The 26,787-nt window shown below is 44.1% G+C and overlaps 1 protein-coding gene across 1 annotated transcript in view; it reads right to left on the bottom strand.

The window, feature by feature from the left end:
- CSDE1 (cold shock domain containing E1) overlaps positions 1-26,787 on the bottom strand; it is a gene marked incomplete in the record, with an annotated part of 124,070 nt that overhangs the window by 8,854 nt on the left and 88,429 nt on the right. Inside the window, 6 exon segments of the mRNA XM_073615695.1 lie at positions 4,601-4,764; positions 6,064-6,242; positions 11,966-12,052; positions 14,659-14,778; positions 25,286-25,398; positions 26,439-26,614. Coding sequence (XP_073471796.1) covers positions 4,601-4,764; positions 6,064-6,242; positions 11,966-12,052; positions 14,659-14,778; positions 25,286-25,398; positions 26,439-26,614 — 839 coding nt within the window.

Here is a 26,787-nt window from a genome sequence, read left to right as displayed (position 1 = left end):
CCTCACACTGATGAGCCGATTACCGGCACTTCCTGTATTTACATTTGACCGGCTTTAGCGGCTCTTTACAGAGATTGGGGGTCGCACCGTGTCCCAACAACACAGCATGGACGTTCGGGTTCGCCGACATATGATGTCTACCCAGAACTAGAGCCGCACCGTCCCTCCGTCATTTTAACCACTTGCCAAGTAGGCGGTAAACAATAGAAGTCTTTGGTTGACCGTGGAATACCGGCAGCAATATGCCATAACAACGGTATGGAATGGTGCTGGATCACTTTTAGAAGCAGCGCCATTCCACAAGCGTGCACAATTTTAAAGCATGACATGTTGGGTATTTACTGTGTAACATCTTTTACAAAAAAATTGGGTTATATATTGTGCTTTGTTTTTTAAATAAATTTGTTAAAAGGTGTCTTTTTCCCCAAAAAAATTGTTTTAAAAACTGGATTCGCAAATTGTGTGACAAAAAATTGCATCGATCGCCATTTTCTTCTCTAGGGGCTCTAAGAAAAAAAAATATATATGTTTAGGGGTTCTAAATTTTCTGGCAAAAAAAAAAAAAAAAACACAAAACATACATATGAGAGAAGTGTCAGAATTGGCCCGGAAGGCAAGTGGTTAAAGTGGTTCTAAAGACAGAAGGTTTTTTATCTTAATGCATTCTATGCATTAGGATAAAAAAAAAAAAAAAAAAAAAACACTTCTGTGTGCAGAAGCCCCCCATTACTTACCTGAGCCCAATCTTGATCCAACGATGTTGCACGAGACACTCGGCTGTCCGGGACTCACTTCCGATTAGCTGAGAGATAATCAAAGTAAATGAGCCAATCAGGAGAGAAAGCGGGCAGGGCCGAGTTGCACCTCCATGTCTGAATTGATTGCTGTGAGGGCACTCTGTAGGCAGGGGGAGCCAGGAGTGCTGGTGAGGGACCCCAGAAGAGGAGGATTGGGGCAGCTCTGTGCAAAACCACTGCACAGAGCAGGTACAGTGGGGATGGAAAGTATTTAGACCCCCTTAAATTTTTCACTTTGTTATATTGCAGCCATTTGCGAAAATCATTTAAGTTCATTTTTTTCCTCATGAATGTACACACAGCACCTCATATTGACAGAAAAACACAGAATTGTTGACATTTTTGCAGATTAAAAAAGAAAATCTGAAATATCACACAGGTGTAAGTATTCATACCCTTTGGTCAGTATTTAGTAGAAGCACCCTTTTGATCCAATACAGCCATGAGTCTTTTTAGGAAAGATGCAACAAGTTTTTCACACCTGGATTTGGGGATCCTCTGCCATTCCTCCTTGCAGATCCTCTCCAGTTCTGTCTGGTTGGATGGTAAATGTTGGTGGACAGCCATTTTTAGGTCTCTCCAGAGATGCTCAATTGGGTTTAAGTCAGGGCTCTGGCTGGACCATTCAAGAACAGTCACGGAGTGTGAAGCCACTCCGTTATTTTAGCTGTGTGCTTAGGGTCATTGTCTTGTTGAAAGGTAAACCTTAGGCCCAGTCGGAAGTCCTGAGCACTCTGGAGAAGGTTTTCATCCAGGATATCCCTGTACTTTCGCATTCATCTTTCCCTCGATTGCAACCAGTCGTCCTGTCCCTGCAGCTGAAAAACTCCCCCACAACATGATGCTGCCACCACCAAGCTTCACTGTTGGGACTGTATTGGACAGGTGATGAACAGTGCCTGTTTTTCTCCACACATACCACTTAGAATTAAGGCCAAAAAGTTCTATCTTGGTCTCATCAGACCAGAGAATCTTATTTCTCACCATCTTGGAGTCCTTCAGATTTTTTTTATTTAGCAAACTCCATGCAGGCTTTCATGTGTCTTGCACTGAGGAGAGGCTTCCGTCAGGCCACTCTGCCATAAAGCCCCAACTGGTGGAGGGCTGCAGTGGTGGCTGACTTTCTACAACTTTCTCCCGACTGCATCTCTGGAGCTCAGCCACAGTGATCTATGGGTTCTTCTTTACCTCTCTCACCGAGGCTCTTCTCCCCCGATAGCTCAGTTTGGCCGGATGGCCAGCTCTAAGAAGGGCTCTGGTCGTCCCAAACGTATTCCATTTAAGGATTATGGAGGCCACTGTGCTCTTAGAAAGCTTAAGTGCAGCAGAAATTTTTTTGTAACCTTGGCCAGATCTGTGCCTTGCCACAATTCTGTCTGAGCTCTTCAGGCAGTTCCTTTGACCTCATGATTCTCATTTACTCTGACATGCACTGTGAGCTGTAAGGTCTTATATAGACAGGTGTGTGGCTTTCCTAATCAAGTCCAATCAGTATAATCAAACACAGCAGGACTCAAATGAAGGTGTAGAACCATCTCAAGGATGATCAGAAGAAATGGACAGCACCTGAGTTAAATATATGAGTGTCACAGCAAAGGGTCTGAATACATAGGACCATGTGATATTTCAGTTTTTCATTTTTAATAAATCTGCAAAAAAGTCAACAATTCTGTGTTTTTCTGTCAATATGGGGTGCTGTGTGTACATTAATGAAGAAAAAATGAACTTAAATGATTTTAGCAAATGGCTGCAATATAACAAAGAGTGAAAAATTTAAGGGGGTCTGAATACTTTCCATCCCCACTGTAACACTTTTTTTGTTTAAAAACAAACAGAAAAAATATAAAATAAAAAAAACAAAACACAAGACTTTGGTATCACTTTAACATTGAGTCATTTTACTGCCATTTCTAAAATTGCTATATTAACAGCTCACTGATCACACCAAAGCTCCGTGAGACATGAAGATTTCAAGGGTTCCCCTAGATCAAGATTTTTGCCAAGGCTTCCTCCAAGGGAAAAAAAAAGGCTAACCCTGGTATAGAAGCTGGGCCCCTTGCCTTGTAGAGGAAACAAAACCTATCCTTAGGACAGACTCTGACATTGTTCAGAAATCCATGAAGCCTGCCACAAGGCTTACTTCTGAGAAACAGAGATAAAAAGGCAGCTTTTTCAAAAAGGTATGCTGTGTGAACTGTAAACTCATAACAGTAGGGTTTTTTCAAATTTGAAAATGCACTTCAAAAAATATATGCATTTAAGTAGCACTTGACTGGTTCGCAAAAGAAGGGACATTCCAGTACTTTTGCCAGCTGTATGTAAAAACAGTATCTCACAAAAGTGAGTACACCCTTAAGTGAAAATGTACAAATTGGGCTTAAAGTGTCAATATTTTGTGTGACCACCATTTTCCAGCACTACCTAAACCCTGTTGGGCATGGAGTTCACCAGAGCTTCACAGGTTGCCACCGGAGTCCTCTTCCACTCCTCCATGAGGACATCACGGAGCTGGTGCATGTTAGAGACCTTGCACTCCTCCACCTTCCGTTTGAGGATGCCCCACAGATGCTCAATAGGGTTTAGGTATGGAGACATGCTTGGCCAGGCCATTACCTTTACCCTCAGCTTCTTTAGGAAGGCGGTGGTAGTCTAGGTGTGTTTGGGGTTATGTTGGGATTCTGCCCTGCGGCTCCAGTCTCCGAAGGGAGGGGGATCATGCTCGGCTTCTGTACATGTTGGCATTCATGGTTCTCTTAATGAACTGTCGTGCCCCAGTGCCAGCAGCACTCATGCAGCCCCAGCCCATGACACACCCACCACCATGCTTAACTGTAGGCAAGACACACTTGTCTTTGTATTCCTCACCTAGTTGCCGATACACACACTTGACACCATCTGAACCAAAAACTTTTATCTCCGTCTCATCAGACCACAGGACATGGTTCCAGTAATCCATGTCCTTAGTCTGCTTGTCTTCAGCAAACCGTTTGCGGGCTTTGTGCATCATCTTTAGAAGAGGCTTCCTTCTGGGATGACAGCCTTGCAGACCAATTTGATACAGTGTATGGTCTGAGCACTGACAGGCTGACCCCCCATCCCTTCAACCTCTGCTGGCAGCACTCATACGTCTATTTCCCAAAGACAACCTCTGGATATAACACTGAGCACGTGCACTCAACTTCTTTGGTCGACCATGGCGAGGCCTGTTCTGAGTGGAACCTGTCCTGTTAAACCATTGTATGGTCTTGGCCACCGTGCTGCAGCTCAGTTTCAGGATCTTGGCAATCTTATAGCCTAGGCCATCTTTATGTAGAGCAACAATTTCTTTTTTCAACTTCCAGTGACCAGTTTGAGAGAATGAGAGCGATACCAAATTTAAACACACCTGCTCCCCATTCACACATGAGACCTTGTAACACTAACGAGTCACATGACACCGGGGAGGGAAAATGGCTAATTAGACATTTTCACTTAGGCGTGTACTCACTTTTGTTGCCAGCAGTTTAGACATTAATGGTTGTGTGTTATTTTGAGGGGACAGCAAATTTACACTGTTATACAAGCTGTACACTTACTACTTTACATTGTAGCAAAGTGTAATTTCTTCAATGTTGTCACATGAAAAGATATAAAATATTTACAAATATTTGAGGGGTGTATTCACTGGTGAGATACTGTAATTTCTAAATCTAGAGCTCAGCATTTTGCATACCTGCCTGGAGCTCTGCTTTAAATGGAGAACGAAGGAAAAACATGTTACAACATTAACAAGCAAAATAAAGCCACAAAAAGAAGTGAATTACCTTATTAATGTAACATTACAGCCACTACATTTGCCAGTTCGCTGATTAAGAATAACTGAGAATTCCACCTCATCCCCAGCCTGCAACTCTATTCCATCTTGGATTTCCTTTACGTGGAAGAAAAGCTTCTTGCTGTCACCAATTTCATAGTTAATGAAGCCAAACTAAAAAAAACAAAAACAAACTCATTTCAAATAAGCTAGACTCAACTTGATAAGATGGTAAAATTTACTTAGACAAGTTTACACCATGTGTGTACATTTTCATATCCCATTTAAAAAAGCATATTTCACCCATCACATTTAAGCAGCTGATACATTACAGTAACCAAGAGACAGCCGTTATAGCTGACAGTAAAAATTAGTTCCCTAATGTGAACAAGGCATGGCAGTAAAGGCCCAGGTAACAAGGCTCAGATGCCTTAATACCTTAAATTCTTAGCCCAGGCTTTATGTGGAAATTAAAGTGGTTGTAAACCTCAGACATGAAATATGAACAAGGCATATGCTTCTATAGTGTGTACTTGTCTCAAAGATTAGGTGTTGTGTCTGCTGCTTTGTTCCTTTGCTATCTGCACGAGTCACCTCTGACAAGTTTTCCTGACTCCAAGAGAAAAATGGTTACGGGGAGGGACCTCCAGCTGAATGACAGCCTTAGATATGTTCATGTGTGCTTTGTGAAGGGGGCTGTGTCCTCCCTCAATTCAGCTCTCAGCCTTCCTTACTGAGCTCTGGAGAGGGTAACTTAAGCTCTTCTTTTTGTCTAATAGCTCAGATGAGCTTTATAAATTATGCGCTTCGAATGGATGTAGATATGAGAAAACTGCAGATAAACAGGTGCAACTTATTTTACACAGTAAAATCAGTGTGTATATGCACTAAAGCATGCTTGCTCTACTAATTGTGGAACTTAATGTGTTCATCCTCTGCGTTGTGTAAAAAGGCTGTTTGATCAGGTCTTCTCTGATCCTCCCCTTCAGTTAGTGTGCCCAATCTGCTGATAAGGCACAGTCTTTGGAGTCACTCTGCACATGCTCAGTTTGGTGTGCATTTTTTTTCTTGGGAGGGTGCATATGATCAGCACAGGGCCAATCAGCACTGCCCAGACAGAGGGTCAGGGGTCCTGCAGCCTCATAGGACAGTCAGAGGAAAATGAAAACTGCTCCTACAAACTTTAACCAGACACTGATAGAAATCACAAGACTGCTATATACTACTCATGAGAAAAGGTATTTAGCGGTTTATATTAACTAAAACAATTGCATTTTAATATGCTGTGTACTGTGGGAGACTAGATATAGTGAATGCAGGTTCTTGGGTTTAGTAACACTTTATTATCTTGAAGTTGAGGCCTTGTGTTAGGCCAAAGGCTCCACAAACATGAGTTTTCTGAAATCTCCTGCAAATTATATTTGATTAACACTATCGCTGACCTAATAGGTATCCATCAACTGTGGAACTCACCTGATCTTTCACACATTCAACAGTACCCCTACGTAATGGCTCAATGTTGCAGGCCATTGTATGCCCATTCTGACTCAGTACACAGAGCTGGAACTTGACAGTTTCTCCTTTCTGTAGGCAATCAACTTTATTTGCCATTCCCACGATGCCAAAGGGGATAAGATGTCCTTTCATGCTAACTGGAAAACAGATTGAAAACACTGACGTAAAAAGCAATTTATATCTCCATATCCCGCACACCTGTTTAGAACCTTCTACAGAGCTTCAAGTGAAGTTTACACAACCATTTAAAAGCACTGGAGCAAAGACCGCTCTGTTATAAACAGAGCTTTGGCATATCGGAAAAGCCACACAAGAATGTGAAAAACCAGGACACTCTCCCACTACTTCTGTGAGTAGTCAGTTTTGTGGCAAATACAGCATAAGGCAAGCTATGGAAGGGAGGGTGTCCAGTACTGTACTCCAAGATATGGCATTCAAAGTAGTAAAAATTCCTTTCATCTTATTTGAACAGTACCATATACCATGGGACGTCTCAAAACAATGAATAGGAAGGGTGGGCAATAACAAGGCAAACAACTGTGTCAACAGCATCCCAGAGAGCCTCTGCAAGACCACTGAAGCCAAAAAGGTACATCAGCAGAAGATTGGGCATCCTGGCGTCATCTTCCTGAAAGAAGATTTTCTTTATTTTTAGAAAGGTAGGAATTAGACTCAAACTCCTCTATCCTTTAATGGCATGGCTGTTGAAAGCCAAGTATTAAAGCCAGAGACTGAGAAGCAGGATTGAAGAGAGGGTCTTGCTAGGAGATTGGTCTGTTAGGAAGAGGCAATGGGTGCTCTGCTATTAGTCTAAGAAAGAAAAAATAATGAGCACAGATCTAGTGCAGTGTTAATTCTTTTACAAATCAATGCAATAGAGCTGCACAATTAATCGTGGAGAATCGTTATAGAGATTCTCCACCCGCCACGATTGCAACTCTGGATTTATGCTATTCTGACCCATCAAGCAATTTCTTTATAATGTGCTCACAGTAAAAGCGCGCGCCGTTCAATGGTGTCCCCGGGATGTTTCCTGTTTCGGAGGGGGGGGGAAGCCGGCGGAGCCAGCGTGAAACGTCTGGCGTCAGCAAAGAATGAGATTGGTCGGTAAGTACGTCAGAGTGACAGCCCCGCACCCTGGTGTTGGTAGTTAGGAGATGTTACCTCTTCCTGTGTGCGTCTGAGCGTGTGATGTCAGCGGGAAACATGGCGGAGAGCAGGAGCGGGGCCCGTACACCCCCCCCCCGACTGGAATGGGGGTCTCTCTGCTCGGGGTCCTCTGCTTGCTGTGCCAGGTGTGTCCCTCCGGGGCCGCAACACACTGGGTGGTGACAGAGTATGGCAAGATCCAGCAGCAGGTGAGGTGACACCTGACAGAGGGGGAACACATGACACAGGAAGAGACAGGGAGGGGGGGGGACACCTGAGAGAGAGCAAGGGGGACAATCCTGGGATTGGGGGCACCTGACAGGGGGAGGGAGATCACTAGAGAGAGGGTGGAAAAAGGGGGACACATGAGATAAGTAGGGGGACCTTAAAGGAGTATAGGGGGATACTTGAGAGGGAAAAGGGTGGTTGTCACTTGAAAGAAGAGGGGAACACCTGAGAGGAGAGGCTCTCAATCACTCTATGAATCTCTCTCCTAAAAAAAAAAAAAATTGCGTCGTGAGAATCGAGAGAGAATCGTGATCTTTTTATTCCAAGTGAAAAAAAAAAATTGTGATTCTCATTTTGGCCAGAATCGTGCAGCTCTACAATGCACTCACATGTGCCTGTGTCAAGGTGCACCTAGGAAAAAAAAAAAATGGATGCTTCTTGCTGGCGAAAAACAAAATATATATATATATATATATATATATATATATATATATATATATATATATATATATATATATATATATATATATATATATATATATATATTGTGTGTAAATATGTAAAATATATATATATATTTTGTGTGTGTAAATATGTAATATATATATATTTTGTGTGTGTAACTATGTAATATATATATTTTGTGTGTGTAAATATGTAATATAAATATATATTTTGTGTGTGTAAATATGTAATATAAATATATATATATATTATATATATACATACATACACACATATATATATATACACATACGTTTGTGTAGAAGTGAAGAACTCAGCAGTCATCCGATGCCTGTCAGCAGGTGGCGTCAGTGAGTCACAGCAGACTGTGTGAAGCTGGAGATGCTGGAGCCAAGGTCAGCTGAAGGGGGGAGAGAGGAGCAGAGCACCAGCTGAGAGGGAGGCACGTCAGGGTCACTATTGGTATAGCATTTTGGGGTGATCCTCCATTAAAGGGGTTTGACAACAAAACGCAACCCTGACGTGCATACCAGATTCTCCTGGGCTAGTTTGGTTTAATTAGAAACACTGTTTTCTGTTATTGCTCCATTTTCCAGAGCAGACTAGGTAAGATTTTCACTGAAGGGAAGGCGTAGCCTGTACTGAGACCAGGGGGTTATCAAACCGGCATGTGAGGCTAGAGGATCCCTGGTTCTGGCAAAAAACAGAGGTAGTTTGTTGAATCTAGGATGTCCATATCTGGCATCCCTTATTTTTGGCAGATCAGATATCTAGTGGAAGAGTTCAATGGCATAGGGTGAATGAAACTGCTTTGAGCCCTTGCTCATAGAGCAAGTCTGAAATCGTGCGAGTTCAGCTGAATTCACGCGTTTCAAACCCACATTTCAGTGCAAGTTCAGGGGCGATTGAAAGACATATGTGCGGGTTCATGCACAGATTACTATTGAAATTGCCCCCAAGTCACCAAAAGTAGTGCAGGAACTACTTTTGGGAATTGGTGCCACAAAGTCTGCATCGCACCAATTCGGACGGTGCTGTTGCCGGCAATAGGCTGTGATTTGACATGTCAAATCGCATGAAAATCAGCCTGATGCAAATGGGGGTTGAACGGGTCTACCATTAGGCCTAGAATTTTAGTAAGAATCTCAATGTGGGATGTCCTTCGATCTCAATTTGCAAGTATGTGCTCTTCGTGAAATAACATTTCTGGGGGAAGGACTTGTGTGGGATGTGTCTAGGGCCAGACCCAAGTATTCCAGAAGGGAAGGCTGGAGAGCATATTTGTTTAAACTGAGGTATCTGACTTGTCCTGTTAACATTTTCTGATAGCTAAAAAGGAGATTATTCCTTCAGAAGGTCATCTAGATGAATCGGAGGCCTTGAGTTGGGAGAAGGGCAATCAGAGATGCTAAGATCTTTGTAAACACTGGGATCAGAGGATAGGCCAAAAGGCAGCGCAACAAGCTGGAAGTGGTTGTCTGTCATTGAGAACTTCAGAAAGCATGTATGAGGTGGGCAAATGGGAACATGGAGATAGTCATCTTGGATGTCCACAGATGCTATGCTCCTTGTCTCAGGGGAAATTACTTAGAAATAGACTTGAAAAACTTAACATAAATAAGTCATCTGGACCGATGGCTTACACCCGAGAGTCCTTAACCTCTTCCCGTCCGCGCTATAGCCGAATGACGGCTACAGCATGTACCTACTTTACCGGGAGGGCATCAATAGATGTCCTCCCGTGCTGGAGCGGCCTGCGCGCCCCCTGCTCGCTCTGCGATCAGCGAGTCTATGAGACTAAACTGATCGGAGTAAGGGGTCGATCCCGACCCCTTACCACGTGATCAGCTGTCAGCCAATGACAGCTGATCACGTGATGTAAACAGAGCCAGCAATCGGCTATTTTTTCTCCTCACGAGAAAAAAATAAAAGCCGATCACCAGCGGCTGTGAGAGGGACATCAGTCTCGAACGTGGAGAGGCTCCTTATAGTCATCTGCGCCACCTACCAGTATCGCCTTATGTGTCGCCCATCCGTACAGCCCATCAGCGAATATCAATGAAGGAGAAAAATTACCTGTTTGCTAAATTTTATAACAAACTATTTTTTTTCCAAAAATTTGTCTTTGTTTAGCAAAAAATAAAAACCCAAGAGGTGATTAAATACCACCAAAAGAAAGCTCTATTTGTGTGAAAAAAATGATCATTTCATTTGAGTACCTTGTTGCATGACTGCATAATTGTCATTCAAAGTGCGACAACGCTGAAAGCTAAAAATTGGTCTGGGCAGGAGGGGGGGGTTTAAGTGGTTAAGAAACTTAGTCAAGTAATTGCCAGACCATTGTTCCTAATTTTTACGAACAGTCTGACTGGAATGGTACCAGCTGATTGGACAAAAGCCAATGTAGCATCAATATTTAAAAAAGGGCCAAGATACATCCCTGGGAATTACAGACCAGTTAGCCCAACATCAATTGTATGCAAGCTCTTGGAGGGGATGATAAGAGACTATATACAAGATTTTATTCGTGAAAAAGTTATTAGCAGTAATCAGCATGGATCCATGAAGAATCGTTCTTGCCAAACCAATCTAATAACCTTCTATGAGGAGTGAGCTGCCATCTAGCTAAAGGAAGGCCTGTAGATGTGATGTATCAGGATTTTGCAAAGGCATTTGATACAGTTCCCCATAAATGTTTACTGTACAAGCTAAGGTCTGTCGGCATGGACCACAGGGCGAGTACATGAATTGAAAACTGGCTACATGGGCGAGTTCAGAGGGTAGTGATAAATGGGTAGGGGTACTCCGAATGGTCCGGTGTGGAAATTGGGGTCCCCCAGGGTTCTGTCCAGGGACCAATTCCATTTAATTGTAAACGATCTGGAGGATGGGATAAACAGCTTAATCCCAGCATTTGCGGACAATACAAAGCTAAGCAGGACAATAATTTCTCCGCAGGATGTGGAAACAAATTAATGTGGTGGGCAAACACATGGCAAATGAGGTTTAATGTAGAAAAATAATGTAAAAAAAAAAAATGCATTTTGGTGGCAAAAATATGAAAGCAATCTACTCACTAGGGGGAGAACCTCTGGGGCAATCTAGGATGGAGAAGGACCTGGGGGTCCTACTAGATAGGCTCAGCAATGGCATGCAATGCCAAGCTGCTGCAAGCAAAGCAAACAGGATATTGGCATGCATAAAAAAGGGGATCAACTCCAGAGATAAAACTATATATATTTCTCCCACTCTACAAGACTCTTGTCTGGCCGCACCTGGCATATGCCATCCTGTTCTGGGCACCAGTCCTCAGGAAGGATGTACTGGAACTGGAGAGAGTCCAGAGAAGGGAAACAAAAGTTAAAAAGGGACTTATTCTCTGGAGAAGAGACGCTTGAGAGGGAATATGATTGCAATGTACAAACACCGTACTGATGACCCCAGGGATGAAACTTTTCCGCAAGGGAGTTTAAAAAGACATGCGGCCATTCATTAAAATTAGAAGAGAAGCAGTTAAACAAACTGCGTAGAGGGTTCTTTACTGTAAGAGCGGTTAGGATGTGTGTGGAATTTCTTATCCACAGGCAGTGGTTTCAGCAGGGAGCATCGATAATTTAAAAAAAAAAAACAAAAAACTATTAGATAAGCACCTGAACGACCACAACATACAGGGATCTACAATGTAATACTGATATCACACACAGGTTGGACTTTTGCCACAAATGCTGTATGCATTACTGTGTTCCCGTTAGGGGCATTGCATATCAATGTTTTTGTATGACCGTTCACTTTTTCAGTTACTAATTTCATTGCCCTTGGTTCTATGTCCTTCAGATGAAAAAAAAAAAATAAAAATCTATACATCACAATGCACAACATGGCAACAAAATAAAAACCCTGACTATTTAAAACAAATACATTTTTTCAATATAGATTTTTTTTTTCCCACCAAGTATAAAACCATAGCAAATACAATTCTGGAAACTAAGGCATGGAGAGAACATTCTCCCAAAAATACCTTGCTTGCTTGTATCTATGCTGGCTTCAGCTTCGGCTTCCTCAGCTTCTTTGGGAGTTTCCTCAGCTATTTTCTGCTTGTCGACAACTGCACAGAAAGAAAGAATTGCGCTTGCTGAAAATTTTGCAGGAATCCATAACATTTCCACAATCACCCTTTACAACTCCTACCAAAAATCTACAAAACATCATAGAGATGTGAATTCTTACCAAAACTGAATTTGGCAGGGAAGGTATAGATGCTAGTAAAGCAATTATGCTCTGTTCCCTACAAGGATTGCCTGTTGTAAGAGCTGAGCTTGACCTTTGATCTATACCAAACCTTTTTTTTCTGTTCAATCTTTGTTTATAAAAGGTGGTATTATGATTCAGCAGCGCAAGAGATGGGTCAGGGTTTAATGTGGTGTTAAACAGGGTAGAGGCCCAAACCTTTTTTTCATTGTATGTTCAATATGAAAATGCCCAGTTTTGGTCAGGAAGACATTAAGATGTTTAACAGCTTCAGATCCGGGCCATTGCCAAATGACGGCAACAGCGCGGATCTAAATTGCCGGGACGACGTCTATTGACGTCGTCCCGTGCATGAGCGGCCTGCGCGCCCCCTGCAGGGCGCGCGCGGCGCGCTCGGTGATCAGCGAGTCTATGAGACTCGCCTGATCACAGATCAGAGTAAGGGGTTGGTCCCGACCCCTTACCACATGATCAGCTGTCAGCCAATGACAGCTGATCATGTGATGTAAACAGAGCCGGTAATCGGCTATTTTTCCTCCTCGCGCTGACAGCGCGAGGAGGAAAAAAAAAACCCGATCACCGGCGGCCGTGATCGGGACATCAGTCCCGATCACGGCGATCTTCTAACACAAGGCAATAGGCAGCAGTGCTGCCTACCAGTGCCCACCAGCGTCACCCATCAGTGCCCACAGTGCCAACAATCAGCGCCACCCATCAGTGCCCACAGTGCTACCCATCAGTGCCCACAGTGTTACCCATCAGTGCCCTCAGTTCCACCCATCAGTGCCCTCAGTTCCACCCATCAGTGCCCTCAGTGCCACCCATCAGTGCCCATCAGTGTCACCTACCAGTGCCCATCAGTGTCACCTACCAGTGCCCATCAGTGTCACCTACCAGTGCCCATAAGTGCCCATCAGTGCCCACCCATCCGTGCCACCTTATCTGTCCCCATCAGTGCCGCCTTAACTGTGCCCATCAGTGCCGCCTTAACTGTGCCCATCAGTGCCGCCTTAACTGTGCCCATCAGTGCCGCCTTAACTGTGCCCATCAGTGCCGCCTTAACTGTGCCCATCAGTGCCGCCTTAACTGTGCCCATCAGTGCCGCCTTAACTGTGCCCATCAGTGCCGCCTTAACTGTGCCCATCAGTGCCACCTTAACTGTGCCCATCAGTGCCACCTTAACTGTGCCCATCCGTGCCCATCAGTGCAGCCTATCAGTGCCCACCAGTGCTGCCTCATCAGCGCATATCAATGAAGGAGAAAAATTACCTGTTTGCAAAATTTTATAACAAACTATTAAACATGATTTTTTTTTTTTCAAAAATGTCCATCTTTTTTTGTTTGTTTAGCAAAAAATAAAAATCCCAGATGTGATCAAATACCACCAAAAGAAAGCTCTATTTGTGGGAAAAAAATGATAAAAATTTCATTTGGGTACAGTGTTGTATGACCGCGCAATTGTCATTCAAAGTGCGACAGTGCTGAAAGCTCAAAATTGGTCTGGGCAGGAGGGGGGTTGAAGTGCCCAGTAAGCAAGTGGTTAAGGTCATTTTAGTATTTCTCAAACCAAATAAAAAGGGCAAGGACAACCTCACCCTGCCCACTGTCACGTAACCTCAAAATGTTTTAAAAGCATTTTGGGACACAAGTGTCACTACCTGAAGGTCTCACTAAAATTTAGTTATAATGGTGGGGCTTCATTTAACATTATCTGTTTATTAGGAAAAAATTCCAATCATACAAGAAAGAAAAATGTTCCCAATTATACAGGAAAGGAAAGAAAAAAAACAACACTGGGAGGTTTCATAGCATACCAGTATGTCAAAGATGGAGGAACAAAAGCCATAAAAACAAAGTCTTTGTCTTTGTTATGAACGTGCATCTCTAAACAAGATCTTGGGTCTTTATTAACTACAGTTTAAAGCAGGACATTATTTGTAAACCTAATGCTGCTAGCATTAGAAAGTAGATAGGACAGTATATCATTTACTTGTTTTAAGCTTTTTTTAAACATTTCTTCAGTTATTTCCTGGTTCCCTGGCCTAGGCCAAGGAAATGTCATAAACCCCAGAAGTCTTCACAGCATTTGATTTGCTTTCTTCTGGACAAGAGAGGAGATTCTCAACTAAGCAAACCCTCCTGCCCAGATGTCTGTGCCAATGGCAGATGTATTCCAGGAAGTAGATGCTACATGAATCATCTGCCCTTACTAAAGTTGGCTGATGGAGGGGCGTTTTCAATGTGGTTTCTCAGCAAAATAAAGCATGGACACACGGATGGACTGTTTGCTTTTCAGTTTGTGGTGCTCAGATACAGTTTAGTTCTGCTGTGATATGGTTTTGAGAATACAAATCCATTTTTTTTCTAAACAAACTTTCAATTTTAACATTCGTTTGCACAAGTCCTACATCAAAATAGTTGTGCATTAAAAAAAAAAAAAAAAAAAAAAAAAAAAACACATACCTTCTTCTAGAAGCTCAATCATTCCCTGGTACTCAGTTTGTGTAGGGTCTACGCTCCTCAGGGGCCGCACAACTTTTCCCCAGTACACTGTAGGATTCACTTCATCACTGGAGCCATTAACTTGAGGTCCAAAAAAAGGGAAACAGTATAGAATGCATGAGTATAACATGGTTAGAAGAAATAAAAAAAATAAAAAAAAAGAAGTTTAAATTGCTACTTTAGTTTGGGCCATGTTACTTTCTAGCAGTGATCCCTTAACGCTGCAAAATAACTAATGCCAGTGATTAGCGAGTTGGTAGCTTGGTATTTGCTATAGTCGTTGGCATTTGTTGCTGCTGCAGTATAGAAGTATATATAAAACCTAAAAATGTTTTCTGAATGGTCCCGCTGTCTTCTGGGATCAGTGAGTCTCCCAGAAGGCAGCGTGGGGGCAGAAAGTTTGTAGATCGCCGCATCGTTGTGCGGCGACCTTACTCTGAAGTGCAAGCGGGTACCTTTTTTGATGGGTATCCGACAGACACACACAGCCAAAAAATAGGATTTTTAAGTCAGCCTTACCTGTAAAAATAGGATTTTTTAAAACAGCTTACCTGTAAAATCCTTTTCTTTCGAAGGACATCACAGGACACAGAGCCTCAGTAATTACTGATGGGTTATATAGGTATCACTGGTGATTGGACACTGGCACACCCTATCAGGAAGTTCAACCCCCTATATAATCCCTCCCCCTTGCAGGGATACCTCAGTTTTGTAGCCAAGCAATATAGTGTATTAAAAGAGGGGCGGGACCTCTGTGTCCCGTGATGTCCTTCGAAAGAAAAGGATTTTACAGGTAAGCTGTTTTAAAAAAATCCTATTTTCTTTCTCGAACATCACGGGACACAGAGCCTCAGTAATTACTGATGGGATGTCCCAGAGCAATGCTACCTGAGGGGGGGGGGGGGGAACCACGACCAAGTAGGGTGCAATCAGACCTGAGGACCCTGTACCGCTGCCTGCAGCACACTACGCCCAAAGGCGATATCCTCATGCCTTCTCACATCCACCTGATAGAATCTGGTGACTGTATGAACTGAAGACCAGGTTGCGGCCTTGCAGATTTGAGCCATAGAGGCCTGGTGATGCACTGCCCAAGAAGCACCAATAGCCCTTGTGGAATGTGCCCTGATCTGAAACGGAGGAATCTTCTGTTTCAAACCGTAAGCTTGAATGATCAACTGTCGAATCCATTTAGAAATGGTAGCTTTTGACGCTGCCTGTCCTCTATTGGGACCCTCTGGCAGCACAAACAAAACATCCGTCCTGCGGATCTGAGCAGTTGCCCTTAGATAGGCCTTAACTGCTCTTACTACATCCAACGAATAGAGAGATCTCTCTTCCGAAGAACAGGGATCTGGAAAAAAGGAAGGTAGAACAATGTCTTGGTTTAAATGAAAATCAGAAACCACCTTCGGTAAAAAACTAGGATGAGGGCGTAGTACCACTCTATCCTTGTGTATAATCAAATAAGGCTCCTTACAGGAAAGAGCTGCTAATTCTGATACTCTTCTAGCAGAAGAGATGGCCACCAGAAAAATTAATTTCCTTGTCAACAAGACCAAAGGAATCTGACTTATTGGTTCAAAAGGCTGTTTCTGTAACACAGCCAGGACCAAGTTCAAGTCCCAGGGGTTTAGGGGCGCTTTAACCGGAGGATTAAGACGCATCACCCCCTGCATAAAGTTTCGGACCAAAGAATGCGAAACAAGTGGCCGCTGAAATAATACTGATAAAGCAGAGACCTGTCCCTTGATGGTACTCAAGGCCAGCTTCATCTCTAATCCTAATTGTAGAAAATCAAGGATTCTACCTATGACATATTTCCTGGGATGCCAACCTCTGGATTCACACCAGGTTATATAAGCTTTCCAGACTCTATGATAAATCATACTGGAAGCTGGCTTCCTTGCATTAATCAAGGTAGATATGACAGGACCTGACAGCCCACGACTCTTCAGAACGTGGGTCTCAATAGCCAAACCGTCCAATTTAGAGTTTGTAAGGCAGGATGGAACACTGGACCTTGAGATAACAGGTCTGGGCGTACCGGTAGTGTCCACGGGGAACCTACTGTCATCCTTACTATTTCTGCATACCAAGTCCTTCTGGGCCAAGCAGGGGCCACCAGAAGTACCGACTTCCTTTCCTGCCTGATCCTGCGAAGGAGTCGTGGCAGTAGCAGAATAGGCGGGAATGCGTAAATCAGTGAGAACCGATGCCACGGAATCACCAACGCATCCGTCCCGCATGCAAGAGGATCTTTTGTCCTTGCACCAAATCTGTCTGTCTTTTTGTTGAATCGGGATGCAAAGAGATCTACATCTGGAACCCCCCATCTTTGGCATATGGCCCAAAAGACGTCGGGATGCAGAGACCATTCCCCTGGAAGTAACTGCTGGCGACTTAGATAGTCCGCCTGCCAATTCTCTATTCCCGGGATGAAAACTGCCGATATGCATGGCACATGCATCTCTGCCCAGACTAAGATCTGGTTCACCTCTTTTTGAGCAGCTCGGCTCCGGGTGCCTCCCTGATGATTGACATAAGCCACTGCTGTGGCATTGTCGGACTGGATCCTGACCGGACAACCCTGTAGCCTTATAGTCCAGGCCTTTAGAGCTAGATGTATCGCCCGGATCTCCAGAATGTTGATGGGTAAGGTCCTCTCTGTCTTGGACCATACCCCTTGGACCGCAGCCTGTTCCAGAACTGCTCCCCAACCTGACAGACTGGCATCTGTTACCACCGTCCAGGTAACCGGTAGAAAGGATTTCCCGTTCTGCAGGTTTTCAGGTATGAGCCACCAATTGAGGCTCTGACGCACCGCATGCGACAGGTGCATCGGAAAGTCTAATGCCTGAACTTTCCTGTTCCAGGTCGACAGAATACTGTGTTGCAGCATTCTTTTTTTTTAAATCAGATTCTTTTTATTGATTTTTAAAACATAAGAAGAGAAAAAACTCTTCCTTAAAACAAAAACAAAAACATACATCAAATTACGTTGCCAAGGACATATTATTATCCAAATATACAGTCAATCAGCTTATGTTTCCTGCAATTTTATGGTATATATAGGCTTACAATCAATCTATGAAAAAAAATCTTTACATATCTATACCAACTTCAGCTTTACCTCGTATTTTCTATAATTAGTAAGTGTGTCCTTTTAGTACTTTGTACCCCTACTCCGCTCCCGGTCCTTCAACGGACAATCGGTCGGTGTAGAGGTACCTCTCCCCCCTAAACAATGGGGGGGGGGGGGGGGGGATAGTGTCTGCTTTCTTCTTTTAACTAATATATAATTAAAACCTTATAACTCGTCACCGCAGAGTAAGACAACTTCTCATCAAAATTATTGACAGTTTGATCTATATTCTGAGTCCCTATGACATCATAGCATCCTGTATCCATTCAATGTAGACAGCCTCCCTCCTCAAACAAGGGGGGTAGGCGTCTGCGTTCTGCCACCTAGTATTTTATTTTGGACCAATTGGAAGGGGGCTAAACCAGGTACCTCCAACCAAGGATCCCATATACGTTCAAATTTTGCTGGGCTACCCCTGTGTTGGTATGTCAGCTTTTCCCTCAATAGAGTTTCATTTATGGTATTCACCCATTCTGCGTGTGTCGGTGGTGTCACCGAAAGCCATTTCTTAGCTATAAGTTTTCTAGCAATAAACAACATTCTGGTGATTGCTATATACGTATGTGGTGTATATAGTTCTTCGTCCAACCATCCCAACAGACACAGCTTGGGGTCAACCACAAATGTAAGATTCCATATTTTATTTATAGAGCTGATTATTTCAGACCAGTATCTTTGTAATTTTGGGCACTTCCAGAGCATGTGTATAAGGGTGCCATTATCTATCTTACAACGGGGGCAAAATGGTTCATCTCTTCTGTTCCATTTATATAATTTATAGGGGGTACGGTAGGTTCGGTGTATAATGAATAGTTGCGTGAGTTTTTGGGAAGAGGAAAGAGACACTTTAGGCACAGTCTCCATTATAGCAGACCATTCCTCATCTGTAATGTGACCTATATCCTCCCCCCAACTTGTCCTGCATTTTAGTGACATAGTCTTGGATATCTGCATTATTAGTGATTCATATATAGATGATATCTGCCCTTTCCTAGACATTGAGTTTACCAGCTGTGTAAGCACCGTTGGTCTAGTTAATTGTGTTGCAGCATTCTTGAGTGAAACTGAGCATAGGGAACTGCTTCGAATGAAGACACCATCTTCCCTAGTAGCCTCATACAAAGGCGGACTGAGGGACCCTTCTTGGTCCTTACTGTCAGAATCAGCTCTCTCAAAGCAGTGATCTTTGCCTGGGGTAGAAATATTTTCTCCTGGCCTGTATCTATAATCAGACCTAAATACTCCAGTCTTCTTACTGGTTTTAGGAAAGACTTTTCTAAGTTGAGGATCCAACCCAGGTGTTCTAGATACCTGACTGTGGTCCTCAAGTTTCCATTCAAAGAGGCTACCGACCGGTCTATCAAGAGCAGGTCGTCTAGGTATGCTATGACAGCTATACCCTGAGCCCTTAATCTGGCCAGAGGAGGAGCCAAGATCTTTGTGAACACTCAAGGTGCAGTGGCTATCCCGAAAGGCAGAGCCACAAACTGGAAATGGCGCCCTCCTACCTCGAAGCGCAGAAACTTCTGATGAGCAGGAAAAATGGGCACATGCAGATATGCATCTCTGATGTCTATTGATGCCAGAAATTCTCCTCCCTGCAGGGTGGGAACTACTGTTCGAATTGATTCCATGCGGAAGGATTGAATCCTTAGGAATCGGTTCAGATCCCTTAAGTCTGAAATGGGCCTGACATCCCCATTTGGCTTTTGGACCGTAAAAAGGTTGGAATAAAAGCCCAATCCCTGGTCCTTTGCGGGAACTATCATAATGACCTCCTGCGACAAAAGTCGCTCTAACGCTAGAAGGAGCGACTGCTTTTTCTCTGGGTCTCTGGGAACACTTGATCTGAGGAACCGAGGAGAGGGGAATTCCTGAAACTCCAGCTTGTACCCTAAGGTTACCGTGGAGATTACCCATCTGTCCTGGAAGTCCTCCTGCCAGAGCTCTGAGAACTGTCGCAGTCTTCCCCCCACTCGAGTGAGCGGGGGCGCCCCTTCATGCAGAGGTCTTAGTGTTTTGCCTAGTAGGCTTCTTTCCCCAGGACTTCTTTGGTCCCTGGGGTTGACTCTTGTCTCTGGACCCCGATGGAGGCGGCCGTCGAGACTGCCTGGAGGCTGAAGCCCCCGGCGCTGGGTAAAGAGTCCGTTTGAAAGAGGGACGCTTACTCTTCTTCTTGACAGGTAAGAGAGTGCTTTTCCCACAAGAGATTCTCTTGATATAGTTATCCAAGTCCTCTCCAAACAACCTTGCACCACGAAATGGAAACCCAGCAAGTAGCTTCTTACATGGTGCTTCGGCTGACCAATTTTTCAACCATAGGATTCTACGTATATGCACCAACCCCAGTGAAAGACGGGAGGTTTGCACGATAGAATCTCTAATGGCTTCAACCACAAAGCATAAGGCCGCTGGAAGGTTAGCAAACCCCTGGGCCTGCTGTTCAGGTAATACTTTGATGACCTGCTTAACATGGTCTCTTAAGTATTGACAGACTCCAATCGCTGCTACTGCAGGTTGGGCCACTGATCCTGCTAAGGAGAAAACATCCTTCAATAGGGATTCCATCCTTTTATCTACAGGATCCCAGAGCATCTGAGCATTGTCTACAGGACAAGTCAGGCTATTATTTACGGAGGAAATGGCGGCATCAATAGCCGGTATTCCCCACATTTTAATAAACTTTTCTTCCATCGGATAAAGTGTTGAAAACTTTCTCGCCGGAAAAAAACGTTTGTCTGGGTGATCCCACTCAGAATAAATGAGCTTTTCAAGTAAAGTATGAACAGGCAAAGCATGTGCTGCTTGGAAAGGTTTCAGTGACCCCAAAGCAGAAGAGGATTCTTTAGCAGTTTCAGGTATGGGCAACTTAAATGTGGAGCGGACCAATCCAGTAAGGATCTGCACTAAGACTTTCTCCTCTTGGGAAGTCGCAGAGAGTCCCTCTCCACCTGATTCCTCCGAAGAGGAATCATCCGTCCCATCCCGATCCTCTGAAAGGGATTCATCTCCTTTATCCCAGAGCTCCTCTGTCTGAGGGTCTTGGGGAACAGAGGAAAGCCTAGTGCGTTTTCTTCCACTGAGTGAAGACGTAATCACGGCCATTAATCTTTCCTCTAGACCATTAATGGTTGAGGAAAAAACCTCTTGTGTAATATATACAGGGGCTGAAGTGCCAAAAGCAGGTGTAGCCCCTGACTCCGATGGCTCTCCCTGGCTAGCCGTCCCTGGCCCATCTTTAGGGGGGGAGGATGCTGCCGACAGGGGGCCCTCAGAACCTGAACGAGATCCCCTAGTGTCTCTGGTTCCTGGGGTGCTTGAACCTCTTCTACCCATAGTGCAAAGCAACAAGGTGTGAGGTATACAAATGAACACTGCCCGCTGAGCGATGTAGTCTGGCTAAAAGCCTTGCTACCCAATGCTCAGTCTGGTGTTACTTCAGTAAATGCTGCCTAGGAGAATGCCTGTGTCCCACCTTACATGCGACCGTCAGCTCTGTGTCTCTCAGAAGGCTGTGTGCACCTGTACAGAGTGCCTTTAATAGCCTGCAGCTGGCCTGAGTGGGAGTCTAAGCACGTGTGCCGACGTCCCGCCCCCTCCTCTACCCCCCCCCCTCGAGTTTTGAAAAAAACGAGCGCTTCCCGCGCTGGCCGACTCTCCTGTCATGCTTCTGGAGAAAGGCTGGGGATGGGGGGGGGGGGGGAGGCTGGTAACAAGATCTGCCTGAACGGCTATCTTCAGAGATGGTGGCCATTAGGCCGCAGAGCCCGGGTGGTATAACCACTTTCTAGACCCCTGTGGCCCCTCTCTAGCCTGGGGGGGAACATTCAAACATGAGAAATCCCCCCTTCCATCTTACCTTGCAGCCGGCTTGAGACGCTGGGACATAAACAGCGATGAAAAAACACTGAGACAGACAGTCAGCATGTGCAGGTTTGTGCTCTTGGTAGCCCCCGGTGGTCACAATAGGCATAGCATGCATTTACCTTAAAGGAGAAAAGCCACTAGAACTCAAAAATTCCGTGGAATCTCCTCTTACCTTATCCAGCTGCAGGGTGCTGTTTACACAGACCCAATCTTCACCTCTCACGGTGGGCTCAGTTTGAAAAAACCGTCAGACACTGGGGCCCCCTACGAATAGGGGGATCCAACAGTTCTGGGACCGTAAAGCACTTCGCCAGAAATTAGGAAGTTTAAAGCTATTTTCTGATCTGCGGGGTCCAGCTCTCTAAAAAGAGAAGCATTACGGGTAAAACCTCGTTTCTTCGGACACGAGGCCCGGGTACCATTCAATTCGGCCATGAAAAGACACTTTGAATGGATCCGGTTCGCCTGGCTTGCCCCAGTATAGGATCTTAGGATATTCCCTTTGGAGCTCAGCACAGGACATCTTTACACGTCCAACACCCAAGACACTGGCGTAAAAACTGAGGTATCCCTGCAAGGGGGAGGTATTATATAGGGGGTTGAACTTCCTGATAGGGTGTGCCAGTGTCCAATCACCAGTGATACCTATATAACCCATCAGTAATTACTGAAGCTCTGTGTCCCGTGATGTTCGAGAAAGAAATCTTTGAGTACCTCATGGGACGGTAAGGCTAACATTCATTACCTGCTGGGTTATACTGCATCATTAGGTGAATGGACACTGGTAGACCAAAGGTCTTCAGACAGGAAGTGATCCCCTATATAACCCCTCCCATACACGAAGTACTTTAGTTTTGTAGCAAGCACTGAATCCTCAAAAAAAAGAGGAGCGGGAGAGGGATCGCTGTGTCCCATGATGTACTCAAAGAAAAAGACTTTACAGGCAAGTATGATGTAAAAATCCTATTTTTTCATACATCATGGAACAGAGTTAGGCTAATATTCATTACCTGCTGGGACGCCCAGAGCAATAGCCTTGAAGGGAGGGAGACACCCTGCCAAACAAAATAGCCATCAGAACTTATACTGTACCCCTTAGAATGAGCTCATACTCTAAAGGGAGGAGCTTTAAGTTTCAGACCATAGGCCTGAATGACCAATTGACGGACCCAATTGGCGATGGAAGCTGCCTGCCCCTTCTTGGGTCATTTTATTTTATTTTTTTTTGTGGTTTTACCAAGAGTCTGATCCTCGGATCTCCGCAGATCTAGACAGATAAACCTTAACTGCCCAGACAACGTCCAAAGAATGCAGTCGCCTCTCTTCCACCGAACAAGGCTGAGAGGGGAAAAAAATAAAAAAAGGCAAAATAATGTCCTGATTTAAATGAAAGGCCGACACCACTTTTGGCAAAAAGGATGGAACAGGGGTCATAACACACCTATCGTGGTGAAGGACCAAGTACGGTTCCCTGCGTGAAAGGGCCGCCAATTCTGAAACCCTTCTAGCCGAGGTGATAGCCATCAGGAAGGCTAGCTTGCGTGACAGTAAGTCTAATGGAATTTCCTTAATAGGTTCAAATAGTTGTTTCTGTAACACAGACAGCAACAAGTTCAGGTCCCAAGGACACATAGGTGATCTAATGGGGGGGGAAGCAAGCGAGTTGCCCCTTGCATAAAGGTTTGGATCAGTGAATGGGAGGCTAAAGGCCTTTGGAAGAATACGGATAGGGACGAAACTTGACCTCTGATTGTACTCAAAGCCAACCTGATTTCCACAGCTAACTGTAGAAAAGAGAATTCTCCCAATAACATTTCTGAGGATGCCATTTTCTGGCTTTACACCAAGCAATAAAAGTCTTCCAGACCTTATGATAAAATCATCCTAGTGACAGCTTTTCTAGCATTCACTAGAGTAGACACCACTGGGTCCCGAGATGCCACGGTCCTTTAACACCCTGGCTTCAATAGCCATGCCGTCAAATTTAGAGACTGTAAATTGGGGTGGAATATAGGACCTTGAGACAGTAGATTGGGGCGACGTGGAAGCGTCCATGGCCCATCTATTGTCAGTCTCACAATCTCCGGGAACCAGGGGCTTCTGGGCCAGGTTGGTGCCACCAGGATGACTGGAACCCCCTCTTTCCAAATCCTGCCCAACAAATGTGGAAGGAGAGGGATCGGAGGGAAAGCATAAAACCAGGGAGTACAGGCTCCATGGAACTATCAGAGCATCTGCTTCATTTGCCACAGGATCTCTTGTTCGAAACACAAACTGCTGTAGCTTCTTGTTGAACCTGGATGCCAGTAGGTCGACCTCTGGCCATCCCAATGTTGGCAAGTTTCCTGGAACACCTCTGGGCGTAGGGACCATTCCCTCGGGCAGATATGCTGGCGGCTGAGAAAATCTGCCTTCCAGTTCTCTACTCCTGGGATATGGACTACTGATATAATTGCCACATGTCCCTCTGCCCAGGCTAGTATGTAGTTCACCTCCTTCAGAGCTGAACGATTCCTGGTGCTGCCTAGGTGGTTTATATAGGCCACTGCCATGGCATTGTTAGAGTGAACGCTGATGGGACAGTCCTAAAGCTCCACCGTCCAGAACTGTAGGGCCAGACGTACTGCCCGAAATTCTAGGACGTTGATGGGCAGTGTCTGTTCTGTCCCTGACCATTTCCCCTGAGCTGTGAGCCCATCTATGGTCACTCCCCAGGCTGAGAGACTGGCATCGGTTGTCAGTACTCTCCAAGGTTACCGAGAGGAAGGATTTTCCCTTTCTCAGGTTCTGATCCTGCAACCACCAGTTTAGGCTTAAGCATGCCTGAGATAAGCACATTGGATAATCCAGGGCCTTTCTTCCTCTGTTCCAAGCCAACAAGATGTCGCAGGTTCTTAAGTCTTCTTTGCGAGGTTCGGGTACCATTTATCTTAGCATAAAAGCCTGTGTCAAATGGATCTGATCGGTCAGTCCCTCGAGTCATTTTTGGGACCATTTGTGGGACTAGAGACCTGGAGCTCAAAGAACGCAAACAACCCGTGCCATCCACCTTGCAGACACTGGTAAAAAAAAAAAAAAACAACTGAAGTGCTTCCTGTATGGGAGGGGTCATATAGGGGATCACGTCCTGTCTGAAGACCTTTGGTCTACCAGTGTCCATTCACCTAATGATGAAGTATAACCCAGCAGGTAATGAATATTAGCCTGACTCTGTGTCCCATGATGTATGAAAAAGAAAAGTGCCAAATGTGGCAGTGAAGGGAGGAGGGGTGGATGGGAAACGGAGGTTTCACTTTTGGGTGGAACTCAGTTTTAAATTTCGTTTTCAGGCCTGAAATACATTTTTATAAACATGTAAAAAAAAAAAAAAAAAAAATGGCTGCAGGACTGAAATGGTTAAAAAAAACATTTAAGAGGATGTGCGCAAATAAACTGCCTTTCTGACATGACCCTTACTGTTGCCAAGATGCACATACCAAAAAAAAAAAACAAAAAAAAAAAAACAAAAAAAAAAAAAAAAAAAAAAAAAAAAAAAAACACACATACAGAACAAGATACTTTGTTTTAAATCCTTACCTTGATGAACCTTCGTGACCCTTTCAGCACTGACCTTGTTCCCCTTGTTTTTGGATAAGCAGTACTCCACCATATCTCCAAGGTCCAGCTTATCTACATCTCCAGAATACTCGCTTTATGGATAGAGGGGAGAAAAAAAAAAAAAAAACACACACACTATGAGTGGTGTAGCACGGCTCACAGGCATTCAGAAGGCAAAACTGGCCTGCTTTTCTTTTTGACAGCTAAACTGAGATTTGGAATGGGAATACAGCGCCACAGCCGTTAACCTATCATTAGGTTCAGGGATGCATGGAGGCCCCATTCACTTGATAAGGTTATGTCCGGTGGGGAGATCGCCCTCCGAACACAGCAGGGGGTAAAAAAATGTTTCCTTGTTGCAAAGCAATGCATTGCTGTCGAGGCATATATTCATCCCCAATGGCCTGCCTTTGTAGCTTAACCGGGGCAGAAAAACAAGTGTGAACTGTTTTATTTGTTAAATTTTACTACAACTTCATTGTTTAAACTAAAACAAGTCATAGTTTCATAGTTAAGGTTGAATAAAGATGCCAAGCTCACTCGGTTAGCAATATTCGTTGCTCCCAACTCTCTGCAGAAGTTTAAACCAAACTTTCAAATCATTACAAGCTCAAAGTAACATTTAGGGGGGGATTAGGTAATGATCACCAACCAGGACCTACTATTTTGGCACTTTAAACTGATGGCACTTTTACTACGGTACCACTCAAAACTGCTCTACAACAAAAAAGCATTCTATGAATGGGCTGCAACAGAGGCAATCCAGTCAGTGTTCAAAAGGTAACAGCAATTCCCATCTTAAATGGAATAAAGTGGAATTTACTGGACATCGCTCCTTATTGGTTAGCGATTTGGATGGGGAGCGAAAGCAGGTGGATAAGACTTGGTATCAAAGGTGGGTCGACTTGTGCATAAAGCCAAGAAGTCATGGCCTTTGACACCTAAAGAACCAGGAGCTGCATCATAGAAGAAAAAAAAAATAAGTGAAGCTGTAACTTTAGCAAACCATCTTTGAGTTGAAGGTAGACCATCAGAAACATGTTATACAATTGGGAAATTCATCACTACCACAAAAAAACAAAAACAAAAAAAAAAAAAAAAAAAAAAAACACCCTGACTCAAACCTACTTACCTGTAGTGAAAGAAGATTTCTTTATCATGATTGGCAGTTTCAATAAAACCAAAGTTATCTTTAAGAGTGGCCACATAACCATAAAACCTTTTGCTGTTGGAATTTCGTCCTAGAACCTTAATAGAGGCTGCACTCTGTTGACCAGTTCTTTTGGCTTCACAAATGCTAAACTCAACCTAGACAAACAAAATGGTAAATTAAGAATGAATTCCACTAAAGACAAAATGATTAGAAAATTAAGTGGACCTTGCAAAAAAAAACAAAAAAAAAAAACAAAAAAAACACACATCAGGACAGTATCAGAACATGAATTATATGCTGCTACCCTCAGGTGATTGGACACTGGCAA

The sequence above is a fragment of the Aquarana catesbeiana genome, linkage group LG02, assembly GCF_042186555.1.
Source record: "Aquarana catesbeiana isolate 2022-GZ linkage group LG02, ASM4218655v1, whole genome shotgun sequence".
In the NCBI taxonomy this organism is placed as follows: domain Eukaryota; kingdom Metazoa; phylum Chordata; class Amphibia; order Anura; family Ranidae; genus Aquarana; species Aquarana catesbeiana.
Note: the sequence above shows the minus strand (reverse complement) of the source record. Positions and strands in the feature narration are given on the sequence as shown.